Source organism: Monomorium pharaonis, chromosome 4 (genome assembly GCF_013373865.1).
Source record: "Monomorium pharaonis isolate MP-MQ-018 chromosome 4, ASM1337386v2, whole genome shotgun sequence".
Classification (NCBI taxonomy): Eukaryota; Metazoa; Arthropoda; class Insecta; order Hymenoptera; family Formicidae; genus Monomorium; species Monomorium pharaonis.
In genome coordinates this window covers 27,966,804-27,988,556 of record NC_050470.1, presented here as the reverse complement: position 1 = coordinate 27,988,556, position 21,753 = coordinate 27,966,804, and the positions used below count along the sequence as shown (strand labels likewise).

General features: G+C 38.6%; 1 protein-coding gene across 20 annotated transcripts in view; it reads left to right on the top strand.

The window, feature by feature from the left end:
- LOC105836453 (forkhead box protein P1) overlaps positions 1 to 21,753 on the top strand; it is a 290,325-nt gene that overhangs the window by 136,408 nt on the left and 132,164 nt on the right. For all 20 annotated transcript variants that reach the window (XM_036285761.1, XM_036285767.1, XM_036285760.1 and 17 more), the window contains one exon: positions 10,389 to 10,496. In XM_036285761.1, the coding sequence (XP_036141654.1) occupies positions 10,389 to 10,496 (108 nt within the window). The remainder of the gene's footprint in view (positions 1 to 10,388; positions 10,497 to 21,753) is intronic.

Here is a 21,753-nt window from a genome sequence, read left to right as displayed (position 1 = left end):
GCGGACATAATCCGATTGTGTGGATTGGATTATTGAATCTTTTCGTTCGTTCATATTGAGTAGCCTTGAAAGATGTTATTGCTCTCGCGAGAGTCCAGTCAGGTTGGCAGTTTCCGAGAATGTATGTCGAGGAATTACGATGCATCTTTTTCGCACCGTCCACTTTTTTAATCGAATGTTTTATATCATAAAGATATCTCTGTAATATACATAGATTCCACGCAACACTTTTTGCTGCGTTCTCTCTCATCATCGATTAATTTATTGCTTGATAGAAAACATAACGAAAAAATTAATCACATTTAAATTTTGTATGCTAATTACGGAGATGACTAATCAAACAAACAATATTTGCAATGTATATGTATAATAACTCTGTAAATAATAAATTTGCTTTTATATTTAATTTGTGACAAAAACTTTACGATCATTTTTATATAACGGTTTTAAAATTCTTATATATTTATCGAATTATTATTTTGGCATAAAGAAGCATACACATACATACAAATAAAAAACATATTTATAATATAACGACAAAAAATCTAATTTTATGATACTAACTTTATATTTATTAGGCCAGCATATAATCTCTTTAATGAAACACATCGTGAACATAACTAGAAATTTTATAGATTAAACCGGAAAATGCTAATAAGAAAATGCTAATCAAACATCTATAATTAAGTCTATGAAACATTCTGGGTATAAATATATCGAGCTATAAATATCGAGTTAAATTATGATAATCAGAAATTCTGTTTGATCTCATCAAAATGTATTTTACCATATATATGTCTGATTGGTTTAATCAAAACATTTTTCTTGGTGAACTATTTATAATTTTTAAATTTACACAATTTAGATTTTTCCATTAACTGATAAACAGGCTTAATTTTTTCCATGCTTAAAATAAAAGGTATAGAGCCATGCGTAGCGATATCGCCCGTGCGTATCGATTTGACTTCGGAAATTCGACACCCACGCATAGGGCGCACGTGTTAATGTTATTTACGCCGTGATGTTATTTATGCGCGCCAACTCGTGTTTGAACAAGTGTGCCACGATGACGACAACGCCCGTCGAAATTGGGAAAAAGTGTTTGTCAGCAAACGAACGCGCCAACGATCACAAATAATTTTAAGCCGGCTAATGGTAAGGACGCCAATCAGCAAATTGTACTGCCGCGAATGTTCTCTCTCTCTCTCCCTCTCTCTCTCTCTCTCTCTCTTTTTCTGTCTCAACGGGAATCTAACGATTATTAATTCAGCATTACGTCTTAAGCAGTATGCAAATACCGATAAGAGAGTACACATGCAAAATTGTTTGTGTCATGACGTTCATTTGATAAACGCGATTATTTTAGAATTTTAGATTTTGATGAAACTTGGATTTCCGTAAAAAATGCGAAAAATTATTAATCGCGTTACTATATATAATTCAACATTGGAAATTGATTACCACATACTAATTATATACAATAAATTCACAAAAATTTATAGTTAAACAAGGAGAAAATATAGTTAAGAATCCGGTGCAAGGAACATATATATTAATTTACGGTTGATTTAATACCGACGAACAATTTGCAACCTGTTTCATAAGTTAGCATAAAGTAAACTGGACGATTCTAGTTCATTACTGTGCCGACTGGTTTATCGTATCTTAATTTAAATGCTAATTGCTGCGAGTTAAAACATGTGCACTGTTATTTGAATACACTGAAATGTGAACTTGCCTCATTTTTCATACCATATATAATCAGGTGACAATAACGCAGTGGTCGGAATAACAGTAATATTGTGTACAAATTTATTCTTGTTTTACAAAAATGTTTTTTTTTTTTTTTAGATTGAGAAATGTACTGATTTTTTAATATTTAAAATATGCGATAAAAGAACATTTATATATGTAATTTATTAACATGTGTGTTGGTTTAAGAATCGAGGATAACTTTGGTCATCGTTAATTACAATATCAGAAACGAGAAAATTTATGCATGCGATTGGATGTGATTTATGTAAATAAATGTTTGTCAATAAAACTAATTTAGTTTACTAAAATAGTTTTATATTAAATGTGGCAGTAACTTTGCTGCCAATCCAATATATCATATAGGAAATGATTTCTATATTTGCTAAATATTTTGATAAAATAATTTTTAGTATAACTCGTAAACCAGGCTTACCGTAATCCAAAATCGACGTACGTGATGAGTTTTTCCAATGACATTTATCGATGATGATGATTCTTTATATGTATAATCCTGGAATATAGAATTTTATGCAAACTTGGATCCGTTCAGAACTACACAAAGTTATGATAAGTAAATTGATGCGAAGCGGGATAGGTATTGCTCGGTGGACGGGAACATTAAATCAATTCTTTCAACAAACTCGATATCATTGTGTAAAGCATCTGCTAGGCTTATTTACTCTCGTGGTAATTACGGCGTCGCTTGTATCATCGCTCATTTTATAGCAAAGGAGAAAGGGTAATCCGCGTTAAATGCATATCGCGAACGCGTTCAGGATGATGAAGGTGCTCGCGTTTCTCTCGAAAGACTTTTTGTTTCCACTGTGAGATAAACAAAAAGGAAAACGCGATTGCGAATGGCCAGGCAGAAGCGCTCGAGCGTCGTCGAGTCTAAAGGGCGCTGTTTATTAAAGGGCATTAATCTGCGAATCTGTACCGCTTTACCTCTCGCTAAACGATATTACTTAGCGTGTTTCCGTGATGCTCGTTTAAATTGCATTTTGTAATTAGCCAAGAGGCAGCGCGCACCCACGATTGCGCCCACGGTTTCCTCGGTGGTTTCTTTCCCTCTTCTTCCCGTCAACTCTCACGCGTCGGGCTCGCGCTCGTCGTTCCTTTTCCTCTTTTCTCGTCCTTCCGCCGTTGACGCGCTTCCCACCGCCAGCGCCCGTTGAGTCCTGCTCCTCTACAATGTCCCGCAAGATTCATAATTGCATTTGTCGGATTTTACGCTGTGCACACTGAATACGTGTAGTTATCCGGGTTGACTTTGCGTGAAAGTCCACGTAGGTCTTGTGTGTGATTACAATCACGAGTGTTAAATTCGTTCTGCATGTATGTGTTATTGAGATGCATTGTCTATGTTTTATAAGAATTACGTATTATTTATTATATTACTTTTTATTATTTATAAGATTTATCCTTTAATATGAACTATTATAATTTAACATAAAAGTTTGATAACGATAATTTCATGAATTTTTATGTAGCAGTAATTTATTAAACAAATTCGTAATTCAAAGTTAACAGTTGGTAGTAAATTTAAGTTTCTATGTAAAAAAGTATTTTAAATGATTACTCTCTTTTACCACAAAATGAGGTTAAATACAATGTCAGATAACATATTACATACGTATCATGTCTTCATGTCAAATCTAATATGATTAAAATAAGAAAAGATTGTGTTCCGTACGAAAAAATAATAAAATTGTTTATAAAATATTTGTGCATCAAATTCGTAAATTCATCAATTGCCAGATCGTGAACCAGCCGTTTGGTAATCCAAGTTAAGAAAATACGAATCTGAAGTGCGAATGAAGCAATTCAACAACAACAGTTGGTGTTAAAATAATGGCGCGAATACACCGCGAGCGTTCTATCTTTGGTGCGGATATATATTGTACATTGTTTGCATTATGCACAGCGCCGCTCTAGAAAGTAAACGCGAATGCGGGGAATCCACGCATATCGCAACTTTATGTCTGCGAAGTGGATGCTAAGAATACCTTGGCGTGCTGCAGCGCGCACGAATGGCCAAGGAGGAGGCCGTACAATGTTAACTTTGGTTCTCTGGCTGGAAACAGCACGATTCATACGTAGCTAACGATGGAAATCGCATGGGAATCGATTCGTTCCTGTCTTCGAATATTTTTCATGCAATTTACAAGTTTTGTTTTTGCATTTATTTGGATACAGTACGGGAATTTACATTTGCCTGCCATACGCAACAGCTTTTACTTATTTTTACATAAATTTCGTCGCGAGAAACGTGCGCTTTTCGTAATTGCAACACAAAATGTTTCGCATTATCTTTCTGCCGCACAAGGAAAAAAATTCTGTGGCATCGATTGGATAAGCCGGATGATACAATGAAATGACTTAATTATATCAATTACCGAGCGGCTCATTATTGCAACAGCTATTAAATGCAAACTTGCAATCACGATGTCACGAGTGATATATTATTCTTACATCTCTCGGTGTTAGCGTTAATCTTATTTTTGACTCGTGAGTCATCGCAATGCAAATTACGAATCGCCTGACGCAATCTGACTATCACTACGAGAATCGCGATTACGGCGTCAGCTGTTCGTCGCGTCTTCGTACGCGCCGCACCGCGCCGCGCCGCGCCGCGCCGTCAGTGTCAGCGCCGGTTATTAGTGTTAGAATACAGCTGGAGCCTTCTAGCACGCATCACAGGGAGAGGCAAAACAGACCGGAAAAAGCACAGAGGCACCCGGGGATGCTCGACTCCGTCGGGTGCTGCCTCCTCCCCGTCGTTCCTCGCCCCATCTTCGTATCGCGCGCGTTTCTGTCTTTCGCGTGGAGGCGGACGTCCGCGGCCTCGTTCTCGCACGGCAAAACTTAACAAAACAATTTGCTCCAAAGCAAACAACGGCATCCGGTTTACTTGTGAATAAACAACATATTTATTTTTAGAGGCTCCGCGGTCGTAACTCGTTCGCTCGGACGATCGCGTTCGAAAGAGCAAGTGCGTCTATTTGTCGGCATTACACAAGTTAACGGCTGGATGATTAAAAATTGGCGATTATACGGACGCTGTCTTGCTATCTGCTCAAGTCTTGTTCATTAGACTGAATAAAAATACACAGAAGAAACCTATATTGCTGAAACATGGAAAATTTGAGCTAAATACAGATCTGAAAATGATTCTGTTCAGACCGTCACAATTATGTGGAGTGTTCAAAATGATCATTAATGTATCAAAAATTTTGTATTGTATTTTTTGATCGCGTTACATAATTATTTGATTCATTTAAAATTTTGACATACTCTTGCAAAATTATTCGTTCCACATACGTACCGTCGATTTTACTAAAATATTCGAAATTCATATTATTTTATTATTATTTTATCTACAGCTTTTATGTAAAAAGCGATATCTTTATCTTAAAACCAGAAGTAATATTTTCATAACAAAAAATCAGATAAATTTATGCAAAAAAGTTATGATAAAATACAGCGAAGATTAAATATCATTTGTAGAATAATATGACAATGAAAGGTACTCGAATTGATATCATTGGAATAAAACTAGCAATTTTAAAGACATACAATCTGCGCAGTTAAAAATGTCAAAATAACAAAGTCGACGTGCATTTAACGATAATGTTATATATATTGATGAATGCTGGTTAACATTCAGACGTTGTGACAAACGGTTTCCATTGATGGCATTGATTAAAGTGATAAATTAGTCCTATTAGCTGTATTTGGCATAAATTTACCGATATTGTCCCCGTTGTTGTATATTAATTATTTAATTACAGCTAAAATATCTTCGCGATCTCATCATTTATGCCAATTTAAGTGTGAATTGATGCACCGTCAGCGCCGTTTTGCAGTAAAAATCCATTTACACTTACAGCCGATAATACCGTAAATCGATAAATAATCGAATTATAAATTTAAACAGTGCAATTATTCGAAATTTTGTGTCGATCTCGAGGGACGGTCGAATGGATTTTGCATATTTATCATTCGCGAGCGCCATTTCAGACCAGGAGACACCTCGTCGCACGTACGGCCAACGATCCTGGAGACGCGCTATACCCGCGAAAAAATTAGCATGTAGAAGGCAGTAGTAAAAATAATAATTGACGAGATTATTCGACCTCCTCGTGAGACACTCGGGACGAAATGAAACATTTTATCGCTGTGCCGCGTCTGAGGGGAACAGCGGGTTGTTCGTTCCTCTTCCGTACAGAGTATCGGGGAGAGTGATCGTAATCATATTTTCAGGGGGACGGATTTATGCAACGTGTCTCTCTCTTTCTCTCTCTCTCTCTCTCTCTCTCTCTCTCTCTCTCTCTGTACATAAAACGCATTTAAAATTCTTGAGGCGCGACCGGAAGGTGCCTGCTCCCGTCTCCGTCGATAGCGCGAGTCGTGCCGCGCCGCGCCAGTGGTAGCGCCGCGGGGGTTGTAATTGGCAATATCTATCGAATTTTACAATAAATCTCACCGTGCCCCGAAGGAGGACGGCGGGGGTGGGCCGTCGCGGCAATAAAACACCGAGTAGTATCGCGAGGGGGCTGCCGCGCCGCGCCGTGCACTTAACGACTTATCTTATCTGCGAATTAGGTCGCGGTTAGTACTCCGCTTTAATGCGAAGCTACGGAATACCGGGAGGCACACGCTGTGATCGTAACCACGTGATTTATAGTTGGAAATGTTATTAGATTGGTGCGAAAGTCGTCCCGTCATATAATTTCGGGTAAAATTTTTTATAAATACAATCTAAACAGTTATCTCAAACAAGTAGTTTGTGATTTCTTTATATCATTGTCTTTATTGTTACGATGGCAATTAATTGATTTTTTTTATCTCGAAACATTTTACACAAGAATAGTCATTAGAAATATTCTCATACTGAGAGGATTAACGAGCTTTGGTTGGTTTAAAATATTTTCTAAGTTTCTCCTAAGAAAATATTAATTAAATTTATATGCAATAATGTCTTTAGATATTAATAAATAGAACAATAATATACAATATATAATTAATGGAATATTAACTTTTGCCTGGAGTGTAAAATCATTGCAAGTGATCGTTTACGTAAAAAATAGACTATTTCTGATAATATCGTGAGTAACGTGTTTATACAAACAAACGAACGCTACGTGCGTTATCAGACTTATTGACAAATTTCGAAAACGTGCGACACATGTTTAGACTGGTCCTTGGGAGAACAGGCGTTAATGTTTAATTTACTTTTATAAGTTATGAGATCAATCGTCACGCTGGATTCGTATCAAACCTCAATTCTGTTTCGATGCGGGTTCGAAGAATCGCGAAACATATCATAATAATAATTAATTCTTTAGCTTTTTCCGACGATGTTTATGTGTGTACCATCGGCACGAGATTCATTTTCATTTTCATTTCGCTGTAGTAAGAAATGCATTTTAGCTACGCGTACGCGTATGCGTGTAACGCGGCCGATTGTTCCGCAAAGAAGACGAGTCTGTATTCTCCGCATTGGCATCATCCAATTTTACGGTAACGATTATATATAAATATAAAAGGTATTAACTGCAACTGATCTTCCCTGGAGACTGTAACAGAGAAGTTAATTAAAATCGCCGTCAATTCTGCCTTGCCGCGCGTCGTCGTCGTTCGCGCGCGTGACGCGATTTGACAATGAGCACGTCGTCGGTGAGAGAGAGGAACGTGTCGGATCTTCGGGCTCGTCGCGCGGCGGTAAAAGATCCGTTTGTTTATTTCCACATGCGGGATGCGGGGTGCACAATACTTAACATACAACATTTCTATGATGTTGCGCGGGACGATGACGAGCACGACGACAAGCGCGGGCGAGGTGGTGCGCGGTGGTGTGCGTTGCGTGTTTTGTTTGCGCGTTTTCTTTTGTCGCGTGTATGTCCAGCTGCGCGCTGAGAACGCGGCCGGCTCATGCAAATGCACGGCACACAATGTGCCTCAATAGCCTCCACGTATTTATGCTATATGCTATCCGGTTCAGTATTTTCCACCGCGCGACTGTTTATTTCTGCCACGTACACAGAGAATATGAGTGCGAGGCTTTCTCTCTCTTTTTAGAGAAAGGGTGGGAAAAAAGGAAGACCGTCGAAGAAGGAGGGAGAAAGAGAAGGAGAGAGAGAAAGAAAGACTTGCCGCGCTGGCGAGCGAGTTCCATCGATCGCGCGCGACGATCGTTACGTATTACCTCACCACCACCCTGTGCGCGTCGCGCGTGGAAACAAACGGAGTTACATTTTGTAATTACACCCCTCGGGTCGATGCCGACTCCGCGTAGCGATCGATCACGCGTTCTTGCGGCTAGGTTTCGAAAATTTACGACTTCGAGGTCTTTGTAACGCTGCGCATTATTTAACGCCTCTATAAGTATGATACGTTCCTATTAGAGATTTCGATACCACTGTCCCAATTTTTTGATGAGCTCGACTCGAGAATATTGCCGTAGGTATTGTTTGAAATTTATTTGTAAACGACTTAAAGATGTAAAATCATAGTATTGTCTCCTTTCTTTTCTTTAATCGTGTTAATTCACGCAACGTCATTAATGCGAAAATAATTGTCCTATTTTTTTACGACTTACGTAAACAAACACCTAGGATTTTTATACTCTGTTAAAAATTACTCTTATTAATTATACATTACATATATTATAATATAAACGATTACTTGATTTCTATATTTCAACTCGTTTTAACAAATTGTTATTATATGAATATATGAGTCACAGTTTGTTTCTTTTGTACAAATTGGGTCTTAAGATTTTCAAGTGATAGATAGATATAGATCTTGATCAGCAAAAAATATTTATTGTGACGTGGATTTTATTTTTGTGACGCTGATGTGTAAAAAACACCCTAGGTAATTGTTTTCGCATTGCATTTCTGCGTAACGCACAGGTGTAAAAATTCGACTATCGTAACAAAATAATTTCAGTAATATTTCATTGACGCGTTCACTATGATCTCATCATTAAGATTTTGACTAACTCTCGGACTTCAGTCGAGTTATATAATTCATGTATGGATTATATCATACTAAATAATTTATTAGGACAATTAGTGATTTTAAGTAGAAGATAATATGGCTGTGAATAAGATTTTATTGACATACATATGACATACATTTACAACAAATAATATATTGGATAAGAAAAACTATAGTCAGGTAGTATTCAAAATTTGTTCACGCCATCGTCATCACTCAAAAAAAAAAGAGTCGAAAATGACCAAAGCGCATGCCACATATATATTTTAATAAAGCCAGCAACACACACGCGATGTCTCGTTTTTTACAGCGAAAAACGTGATTTAAAATAACGGCAATGTAAATAAAACTTTACATCATGAAATACGGAACATAAAATATCACCAGTATCAATAGCACATAAAATACTCCATTGTGTGACGTTTAGTGAAATATCATATTTAAATTACGCGCTCGCGTCCGTGTGTCCTTGCATTGCGGATCTTTGAGGTCTTTTTTTTTTTTTAATCGACGAGCGCTCTTTATTCGCCCGGGGACAACGGGCGAAATGCCACTGTCACCTCACGAGGAAAATGAATATTAATATAAGCGCGTCGCGCGGTCGGCCGCGCGATTTCCTCGGCGAAGCAACGAATAATATAATAGCCGGTCCGCGGGAGATGCGTCTGCGACCGAGAGGGCGAAGCACCCGAAGACGAAGTGTTCTCATTATACCCGGTGATTTATGTGCGTGCCACCTTGCCGTCGGAAGAGATTCTAGGTTAGAAATAAAGTTAAAAGAAAAATAAGGCTTACGGGGTGTAAAGTCGAGAAAGTATGGAAGGGGAGGGGGAGAGGAAGGAGGCGCCGCGGCTCGCGGAATATATTACAAAAATAAGCTCGGGCGGCGAGACGCGGCGTGCGGAAAAGCACCGAAAAAAACTTTGAAACTCCGAGGAGAGCCTCGAAAGATCGATGCCCCTCGTCCTGCCCTGCCGTGTAACTTTCCTTGTTTATCGAGGCGCGGGAATAAAAATCCAGCGGTCACGATTCGCGCAATCATGCAAATAACTTCGCATATTTCGCGAACAATTTTTCTTGCGACTCATTGCTCTAGCAGAATTTCTTAAAGAAACAGAAGAGGAGGATACAACTTCGAATTGAGTTGTGTCTCTAAAACAGATCGAGCGTAGCTAATTGATTAGTACTTCTTGCGATGGTAACACGTCAGCTATTTTTTTGTTATGCTTGTTTGCGGTTCTTTTAGAATTAATGTAATTATAACGGACTCTTATATCAGAGAAAAAAAAAAACAAAGAGAAGGAAAGAAAAGCAGGCATCTAGCAGTTTAACTTTCGTTCAATTAACTTTTCACATTTATTTACTCACATTACGAATTTTTCTATATTTTTGCCTCACAATATTTTAGGTAAAAAATATGCTGAATATGATTATTTCCCACGCGAAGTATATATGGATGCGAATATTTATTTTTATGTCATAATTTTATACATTTTTATATCATATTACATTTTTATTTTTTATAAAACTGTTAATGGGAATATCTGTTTAATATATCTCTGCTGTTTATTGAGTCTGCTGTTTACGCTATTTCATCTTAATAATTGTGATATTGATTTTTGTTTCAGGGACACATTGGTGAAAATCCGTTCGACAACGGTTCGTGGGGAAAGGAGCACTTTCAGCCATCGACAGTTCCCTGGCAGCTGAATCCGCGCAGCCACGGTCGTCCTAGTGTGAGTGCTTTTATTCTTTTTTTACCTCATCTAACTTATTACGCAAACTGTATCGATTACAATTGTTAGGCAATGAAAACAAATTTTATCTACAATTTCACCATTTACGACTGACAAAACGTGAATTTCTCATGTGAAATGAGAATTTATTCTAGACTCATTCTTTTTACATCAATTGCATATTTCGCTTAATACGATTTAGAGATTATCGGCCGTAATTCTCAGCTCGCTAGGGTAGATGCGTCAAATTTATAATTCCGGCGGGTAAGAGTGCCCGCGCCGAGGATGTGGAAGGAAGGGTGGAACGGGAAAAGAAATCCGGCGGCTCATTGTGTCGGCAGGTAGCAAAAATGCTGGCGGGGTCGCCGCTTTCTCGAGCATTTTCTCTCAGGAGTCGTCGGCTACTATATCGTTATACCCCTCCTCGGCTACCCTCCACCCTTCGGTCCGACCGTAGCCGACCACCCTCTTACACTCGCGCTCACTCTCCCGCACCACTCGTCCTGTCACCCGGTATTTATAATACGCTTTGTTTTCCCTCAGCTATTTGTCTTGGGTTCTCGGCTTCTTCGCTAACATTATTATCCCGCGTTTTATTTTTATTTAATTCCGCCGTGTCGAGTCCACCCTCCCTCCGCGTCCTCGTTATTTATCCTTCGAGCAACTTAACGAACGAACGTGTTGGAGAGAGAGAGGGGGAGAGAGAGAGAGAGAGAGAGGCGGGAGGGGGTCGTGTGAACAATTTTTTACGAGACTTTTTTTAATATCGCGCGACTTTTGTCTAATTTCTCTTTGCACACAATTGAGGAATATTAAATATTAGGAATTAGAGAATTACTTAAAATAGGAATAGGAATTTTTGGAATCAGTTTCCTCAATGAGTATATTAACATTTTCTGTCCAGACGTTGTTTTTAGATTTTTTTTCTCTATACACAACTGAGTCATTCGTGTTTGAGTTAATTTTTATTATTTTTATAAGTATAAAATAATTCTTCGGTGACTCTCATATGTACACTTTAACGTGTCTAGAAAATATGATAGTTAATTACATATAAATATTACAAAAAATTACTAATTATAACTGACAAAGAAATTTTTACAAAAATTCATAATTCTGAAACTTTGAACATTCAACTTTGAAAATATTTTCAAGTGTCTATGACAAATGTCTATACTTTGTTTTGGAAAAAACAAAATGTAACATAATTAATTAGTTTTGAAAATTCTTTTTCTATGTGAGATTTTCTGCTGTATAAAAATTTAGGGTTAGATTATCAAAGATTATAGATTTTACTAGAATACGCGATGTGAAAAATAAATATTTCTGTATACCTATACAAAGTTTCACGTATCATTGTGCATGACTCACATACCGCCGCAACTCGTGGTAATCTTTGTTCGAAATCTAAACTGTTTGACGATTTGCTAATATTCGCGTCATAATACTTATAGGCTGCAAATAATAATTTTAATGTCACTAATTTGTTTATTTCCTGGCTCCTATTAATCATGTACAAATCTTCAATCTTAACGACATAAATTGTACAATATTTCTTCATTTGATTTTTCATAACTTTTTGTACACGCTGTTATTATTTAAAGTTATCCTAGATATTTTTTTATATGTATTGAATGAAAGAAATTAATATGCATTACACTTATGCACTGAGTTTGCTTATTAAACTTATTACATTTGAAAGAACACAGAATATTTAAGAAGTAGAATTATATTGCACCAATCGTTAAATAATCATCAGTAAATGACTGTTTAAGAAAAATATTAAAATAAAACTTTAAAATGATAATTTGTAAATTAATTGATATTTTTTTAGATAAATTTTTATACAAATTTGAATCAAATTATTTATTTGAAAATGTCAAATATACTGACTGGCGTACCGATTTTGTCGCTACTTCTTTCTCTCAACTGTACATTTTTAAAGTAATGTGTCTACGAGAATTAATCTTCCTTGTTTTTCAAAACATATTGTTTTTAACGCGCAAATATTTGTACGATAAAAATTTATTTAAAATGCGATGCAACATGTATATAAAAATAACAAGAAAATATTAATTTGACTTACTATAGATACGTGGAAAAATCCGATGGGCTATGAATAATCTGCGGTTCGCAATAATAGTTGTACTTCGACGGATGACACACTTTGTTTACTTAAGGAGGATTAAACGCGCGCGTACTGTCACGCGCACGTGTGCAATCGGCGCTCGTCTTCCTGATACCATCGTATCGGGCGCGATCGTTTGCAAAGTAACAAAAGTAACAAAACCGAAACCACTGACGTCAGCGTTTCCGCGAGCGTTATATACGCGACCGATGATCTCATGCGTGCATATACATGTGTGCTTACCTAACCGCAGCGCAGCTCCTTTTACGCCGGTCATACGTGCGGTCGTACGCACGAATTGCGCTATCGCGTACATGTCCATACGTGACAACGCTGCGGTGCAGTACGCTCGTTTGCTGCAACCACGTGTGCATTTGTCAGCATCTCGAGAAATAATACGCAGCGGTATATGTATCACTCTTCCACCGGTTTCCTCTCTCTTTCTTTCTCTCTTTTTCTCGCGCGCCAATCTTATCTGCCTGAAATCAAATTCTTGCGTGAGACTTTCGCGCTGCAAGGCACGGAATGTCCCGCTTTTAATCAGACTGCATGGAGGTTTGTAGGAACTAAACTAATGGAGGAACAATTTCAAAAGGTTTAACGATACTGTGGAAAGAAGTAAGATTTAATGATATGAGAGAGAGATGTCTTGCGAACAGAATAAATAAACAATGATTTCTGCTAAACTACCGAGCTGCAATGAATCTGGTTAATTGTAACAATTTCTTGATAATAATTAAAATTCTGTAATTTCGCGTTATGATATTTTGCTCTTCGCGAGTTTGCATAATCGGCCCGCGAAATTTCAAGCTCACTGCGCCGAGCTGAGTGTATTCCGCGCGTCTCAATATAGCCGAAATTTCCGGCGGAAGAACGTTGATTCTCTCACACCGCCCTCATAATCTCAGCCACGCCTGTAGTAATATGAATCGCAGCAAAAATCAGAACGGGGGGGTGGACTCTTAGAGTGGCGTCTTCGCAGCAGCCCCTGGGTTTTAAGATATGCAGAGCACAACGCACGCTTTCCTAGCGAGACTATTTTAATACGAATGAGGGTGGGAGGATCAGACGAGAGCGCGATGGTGTGGCGGCCGGCTCGGAAGATCTACTTCTTGATTACAGAACTTTTTACCTAATTACATAACATTGTTACCATTTACAAAGTCGCGTCGAGTCTGCGCCGGCTGACTACTAATTAGAATCCTCGATTAGCACCCGCGGCGACATCGTATTCCATTTCGATAAGTCTCGCGACATTTTGCCAGTTCTCATAATAAAAGGGTTGCGAGATAGGGTTGCGTGGTAGGGTGATTTTTAATGTTGCTGCGCAAATGGTAATAATACATAATTGAATGCGTCATGTTTGGAATATATTACGTTCCTTCGGGCAAATAAAAAGGTACAGGATATTATCTTGGGTAATTTCTGTCGTTTGAAAGAAACATTGCAAAAATTCATCAATGCTTATTTAAAGTCTACGTTTGCAATTATTTCACTATAATCTTTCGCACAATTTCCAATCAGACATTCTTGTAACAGATCTGTTCATTTGTATCCTGACATCGAGACATTTATTTTTACAAGAGAGTGAGATCCCAAACTGTATATGTGACACATGATTGACGAACTACCATTGGCGATAAAAATTTGAGTTCCATTTTTTCAGACGTTTGCGAACAAATTAGATATACCGAATCGCGCCAAAATAGCGCGTCGGAATTCGGAGTATCAAAGGTTCAGAAAGAGTCGAATTTATCCCCGAGACTTAAGGTTCTTATCGGAAAGATGTAGGGGTCGTAGAGATAGTCATGCGCGAGGGACGAGCTCCCGACGATGCAGACATTAAGACGTCTGGTCCTCGACCTCCAGTTTTCCGCCCCGCGCCAACCCCTTGGCGAGCGCGGCCCCCTTTAGACGACGGGAGGTTTACCCCGTCTTCATTGTCCTCTAATTCTCATCTGATCCTCACATTACGTAATTTTCTCTTTATTATTTTATAATTCCCAGGTCTCGAGCCCCGGGCCCGCGCTCATCCGACTTCAGGTCCGCACGAACTCATCCCTCGCAACGCATACTAATGCACCCTGCATTTATTAATTATTCCGTGCTAGTTACCCCGGCTTCTCGTCTCGCCGTCGCAATGATAGATTAAACCACCTAGATTCGGAAGCTCGCGATGCGAATCCCGCTCGTCACCGCAATGATACGTGCTCGGAAATTTTTTCCTTCCGCAAATCGATAGAGGCTGGTGTATCCGGTTGGTACTCTTCAGACCTGCGCAACGATATCTGTTGCAGATTACGAATAATAACGGTGCACAGATTACATTTAACTTTATCAATTGCATTTATTAAAAGCATAAGCACATTACTTACAATTTCGCCGTTACGTCGTTTTGACATTTTTATTTTACAGGATTAATAACGAGACTAGAAGAACATACATGCTGAATCGTATGACGATTTTAAACTAGGAAATTTGTTTCTTGACTGTCTAAAATACGTCGTGCTCATAATCTGCAAACTTAACTTTTCTAGAAATTATCCTTTAGAATTTACTTTGAAAGAGAACGTCCACACAGACGTTCGTTGATCGCTAGATGCTGCAGAGTGAAAATCATTCACGGCGTCCGAATTCAGGGTAAAGCGTGTGCTGTCTGAATAGAAATCAAGCGGCGATCGAGCGACTTTTGACGAGCTCCTAAAACCCTGTTCACCGCCTCACCGTACGTGATATTTGAAGATACAAGCGACTACCCTACAGGGAAACGTCCCCCAAGATCTTTAACTCCGCGGTCCTGAAGGGCCCGGCATGCCACTTGGTATGCACAGAGAACAGCCATTCATCTCCTGATCTCCGGCATAGTCTCGACCTCCGGATATAAATTAGCTTTTGTTTAGCATTCAATGCGAGGCGCCTTTTCCAACGCGTCGGACGCCGCGCAGCATCCCTCCCTCCGTGATTAGGCATCCACCTGACCAGCAATCCGCTGCAATTAATGTAGCTACCTGCCTCTCGGTTGAGCCAATTAAACGCTCGCGATCGCCGTGAAAAGAAATTGCTCGGATGTTAAAAGGGAATTTAATTCTCGAGGGTGCGATCGAGTTCGACGCGAAAAATTCGCTCCAATGTGTTTCGGCAGGATAGATAGGAGGATTAGAGAAACGACCGCGACGCTAAACTAGATTAAATGAGTTTCTATAGTTTTGGTTAGCACACGTATATCATTATATGGAACTTTGTAGAAGATAAATGAAGGAGTTTAGAAACTTTAAAAATAAAATTAGTGACACGGTAATATTATATAAGAAGCAAATATTGATTATAAATAAAATTGAATTTATTAAGTAAATATAATTTTTCGTTAATATAAAAGTTTCGGGATATTTTATTTCGAAATGGAAAATTGTACCGATACATTTATTAAAGCTATAAAATTATTGAGAATTTATTTATAAAACATAAAAAATGGAAAATAATTTAATTATAATTTAACTTACATATCATAAATGTCCAAATCAATGTAATAAAATTAAAATTTTTTAACGATGCTTTCTCCGGAAATTTTCTCAGGCGGCACTCAGAATATTCCCTTTAGGGCTGCTATCCTTAATATTCCATAGTACACCCCAGCAAAGAAGGGCGTTCAATAATCATACATCCCCTTCAAGAGTCAGTATCTTGCTATCTTTTCATAACAGACATAATTATTAATATTAAAATACCGAGTTAATTATAAAATATTTGAAGTAATTAAAAATTATCGACTTTTGTATTAATATATTTTGTTTTTGGACGACTATCGCGTTAAAATTAACATGACATTCGTTATAATGATTCCCAATTTTAAAGCAGTTTGTTATATTTTAAGAATTCCCATTTGAAGTTTGAAAAGATCGTGTCATGTCTTAGCTGCGCCTGTTGTTGCGAATTTTAAAAAAGGGGATTATTTCTACCATTGAAGTACTCTGCCTGTAAATTTGCATTATTTTAACTTACAACTACATAAAGAAAGATATTTTCTTCGTGATTTCTCGAAGTTGCTTCCCGTAGAAAGCCTGTTGATTCTGACGGCGGTAAATCCAGCAGATGGGAAACATCGTCTAGCTGGCGTTGAACTTTCTCGATACACAAGGCAACATAGCAACACAACACGGTAAAGCACAACAAGTGGGGGGGATGCTGGGGGTGGAAAGCCCGATAGATATACAGCCACCCGTGGCAGAGAGGCGCGCGTCGCCTGCGCCACGTGCTTTTCACCCCTCCTCGGTGTTTCTCCACCTCTCCCCTTTCTCCGTCTGTCTTCCTCTCTTTCGCTCGCTCTAAACAACCCCTCTACCTACTGATCGGCGGACCGTATACACCCCTGTCATTCCCCGCCCGTGGGAAACGCAGACTCACCCGCGATACACCACGTGGCTGCTGCAACAGTTTCCATGCGGCACGTGCAATAATGCAGCGGAAGTAAAATTCTCATCGCGTGACAATTAGTTTTACATGCTACTTAACGATTTTTTATTTATTATTGACTTTGTTACTTATAAGTTTGTAATAAATATTGTCGTTTATTATAAATTGCTCGCAACATAAATAATTAAACGAAAAATACTTTTATAAAAATGTTCCAATATGTTAACTACATGGTTGTAATATTTTGATTGATATTTTGCGATAGATTTTAAATAGAGATTTAAAATAATCGTGTTATAAATGAATTATACAAGCTTTTTGAAATAAATATCGCAATTACTACACTTGTGACATAATCAAGAAACACGGTAGTATCTTGTGCCAAGCAAACGCGCAGCGCGCGACTGCTTCGTGCATTATAAGCAGCAATTTATAAAACATGAATGATTCAAGCTGTACGTATAGCTACGGCATAGGCGTTTCGAAAATCCATTCGTCATTACTTCGCGACAGACGTATTAGCTCGTTATTATCGACTCGAGACGGACAAAAATCCGCGCACCGGAAGCAACGTTCGTGAATAATGCGTTCCAGAGGTGCTTTCAGACGCAGCGAAATGTTATATGGTGCCTGTAGGGTTTGGTTTTGCGGTTACCCATCCCGGACTAACCTGAGGCAGGCAGGCAGGCAGGCAGTCGGTCGGAGCCAAGTCAGGTCTCTAACAATGTAACCGAGACGTGCAACCTTGTAAATAGATGTCTGGAGCGTGCCAGAGAGAGTTCTCTCGTGCTACCTAGCTCGCTACATACGCGGGCAAGAAGGGTGCAACGTCGCGGGGGAAGTTCGCGCAGAGCTGAGCGAGCCACTCTGGGCCCGGGTCGTTGTTGTACCTCGTCGTACATATACTCAGCTTCTTACGTGCACACGCATGCACGCCGGTAATTAGTGTCTTAATGAACCCGCGCCGCGGGTAAGGAGCTGCGCAAATAATTGCCAGCGTGCGCGATCTCGCCCGGGCTCGCCCGAGCACGCGTCTCTCGGCGCCGCCGGGTCTCGGGACACGGAGCGGGGAACGGGGTGTTTCCCCGAGCCCGGAGGGTGGAAACACGAGTTTTTAAGTGCGATTGCGTGCGCGCGGAATAGCGAAGCATTAATTTAATGTGGCCTCCGCGCACGCGGCCGCGTGCGAATGTGCGAACGCGCCGCTGATTCGCCGCGAGTGTCGCCGTGGCATTATGACGTTTTAATGCGACGAAATTGCACGTTGTAGGATTTCGACGTGTATGTGTAATAAACGTGGCGCATTTGATGCCGATCGCGTGCGAGGCGGATTATACCTCGGATTACGGATGTAATATGTTTACTGTTTTATAGGTAAACGGAGGTACATGTTCCTATAATTGAAATGTTCGTAATTGAACCCAGTTATATCGTAAAGATAAAAAATACTTTTGAACGTATTTCTATTGTAATTTAACCAGTATTTGTTAAGCGCGAGAATAACAATTTTTCTTCTGTTTCCAATTTGACATAGTTTTTAACGGAATTTTAAACTGAGACCAGGTATTTACTACCAGGAAAGAAGTGAAGATAGCAAAATGTGAAGCACTGTGCGAAGAAAATATCTACGGGAATTTTAATCAAATTGGAAAAAAAAGTCGTATCTTTATTAAAACTCTACCAAACGATATCGAATTATCTATTACAGGATTCTACTGCTATTTTTATTATTACTTAATTAAGTAGAAAAACAAGAAAGCTGAAAGTTTGAGATTTTTTTATGTGTATCTCTAAATAATAGATCAACGACAGTTACGGATTGCAGCTGAAACTTTGATTCGCCGAATAACAGCAATAACTGCAGGTTACGATGCTTTCAGATCATGATTAAGATTGATCCAATTTTAATCGTCGTCGTAAACGGCATCTTAATGCCTTTTTTCCGTTGTTTGCGACCTCCAAACCGGCAGGCAAGAAGATTCTACGCGCAGAAGTTGATATTTTTAACGATACTTGAATTCCTCTCCGACACGGAGAAACACAATGAAAGAATATTTACTGTTTTTACTGTGCATTAAGTGCAGTCTGACGTAGGTCCGGCCGCTAATGCACCACCCTTATTCGACTTGGAACGACTTTTTACTTTACGACGGGCGATTTGAATTTTATATACTGCGATATTTGAATTACGATGCGACATAAAATACGACGATCGTCTCAGCGCGCGTGTGCGTTCGGTCCACGGTTTTTCCGAGGATGGTTTAATGGAGTAACATTCGTACGCGTAGATGTTAATTTTGACATCATTTTGTTATATTATACAGCAAATTGTACGACGCGATGCGCAAGTAACGTGAAATTTATCCGAAAATATTACATCTATATTTGATTTATACGGAAAGAACGATTTTGATGAAATAGTAAAAATTTAATTAAAAACATCTGAAAATAACTTTGTGGGATCATCAAAATAATTATGAAGGATATCCGAGCAATGCTATAAAAAGTTTTGACATTCTAGCAACCAGTTTAAGCGTCCTACATAATTTTGACGATCCAACAAAATTATTTTCAGATGTGTCCAGCTAAATTTTTTAGCTATTTAGCAAAATCGTGCTCTTTCCATGTATCTAAAGTATTTTAGATAGATGGAAAAAACAATTTTGCTAAAGTATTAAAAAATTTATTTTGCTACAGATGTAAAAATAATTTTGTTGACCTAAAAGTTATGCGAGACATTTAAACATAATAAACAAGACTGCAAAAGTTTTGACATTCTCTAGCAATCGTTTATTTTGATGGTTCTACAAAATTATTTTTGATCTATTAGCTAAATTTTTAGACATTTTAGCAAATTATTTTTTTTGTGTATTTTTACAGTTTGTGGGATAAATACAGATTATTGTAACGTGATCAGAGAAAGTAAACCCATTTATTTAAATCCTGAGGATGAGAAGAGAACATAGGAATTGCCAAAAATATAAAAAATCCAAGTATTACATTGAGATCAACGTGTCTCGTGTTCGTTTTATTACATTCATGCCGTTAAAAATAACCGACAGCACGTGACGCGTGATGTCTTCGTGTATGTACTATTTCACATTTTTACACGCCACATCGCGATTTTTGCTGCCGACAGTGCTCGTTACGAGTGTCAGGTCTCGAGGACAAGGAACGTCGTCAATCCGGTAGAAATGTGTAGTGGATTCTTCCATTTACTGTATATACTCTCTTGTACTCTATTCGCTCACTACTTTTACGATTTCATATTTTTCGCTTTGCGTTCTTCCTTTTTCTCCTCCATCTTTGACTTAGCCTGTGGTATAAAAATCGAGATAGATCGTCTGAGAAAATCTGAATATAGACAGCCAATCCCGAACCTTTTCTCAGGTGGCTTCGTGCTTGGTTCATTTCTCTTTTCCATTTTGTGTCTCTTACTACTGCTATCGTTATAACACAGTGAGTATAAACTTTTATTCCGTCTCCATTTCTTTCTACTTTCAATTTACTTTCGTTCAAATACGAGATTTTGTTTCAAGAAAAGAATTTATTTGCATTCTGCGTAACTACTTTTGAATATAGTAATATACTAATTATGTTAAGCTCTAATTACATAAAATAAAATTAAAGTTCGCTTGAGGATGAGTGTTATTCATTGTTGTATTGTGTTCCTATGCTTATAGACAATAAATATAAAATAACGGATTATGTCTCTCAAAACGATATTTGATGTCAATAATTTTATTCTCTTAGAAAAGAAATTATGTGAACGATAACGAAAAACGTTATTTACCATATTCTTTTTCCTTTTTCTTTTTAATAAATTTTGAGATAAAATATGGTTTATAATTTTGTAAAAGTCTTCATAAATTTGGAAGAATTGTAACAAAAATCTTCTGTAGTTTTTATGAAATAATTATTGGTGTATCTATCTTTTTCATAAAAAGCAATAGCGGGACTTTTAATGGATACTTAGTTTTTGAAATCACGGATGGTGTCAAATAGAATTTTCAGGTTTGAGTGAAGAATCCTTAAAAGATCCCTCCTGTACATTTCACGATGTGTATTAGCACAAGAGCAACATATTAGAGTCTAGTCCCGTGTGATGGACCATCCTGCCAAGTTTCTTAGTATTGTACATAAAATAAGAGGTTGTTTGGCCGTCTAATTAATAGAACTGAATGGATGCGCGTTAAACAGGGAACGCATACGAAGAGAGACAGTTGGTTCCCCGTGAAATAAGGTCGGCTTCCGCAGCCGCGGCGGGCTCTGATCAATACCTACGTCTTTCGTCCCTCGGTACGAGACGTGCACGTAGGAACATCCCGACGGTAGCTTCGCATCGGAAGGAAGTGAAAAAAAGAAGAAGGAAGGTTTGGGGGGAGGGGGAGGGGGAGAAGGCGAAGGAGCGAAAGGAGACGACGGTGAGGGGGTGGGAAGAAAAGCCGAAGGATTCTGCGAGTCTGCGGTAATCGCACTTCGCCGAAGACTCTTGCTCCGTCTTTTTCCGCCTTCTTTCCTCCACCGTTCTTCCTCCCTTGAAAACCTATGCCCGGTCGAGGAGGAGAGGAGGCCGAGAGGGGAATCACGTGGCTGGGACACCGGCGAATATCGAGTGGGCGGATGGTCCAAGGAGAGAAAGAGAGAACACTTGCGCGCGCACTTTGATGTGTGCGCTTTCCCGGCGAGGCTAGATACGGCACCCACGCTCATGCTAGA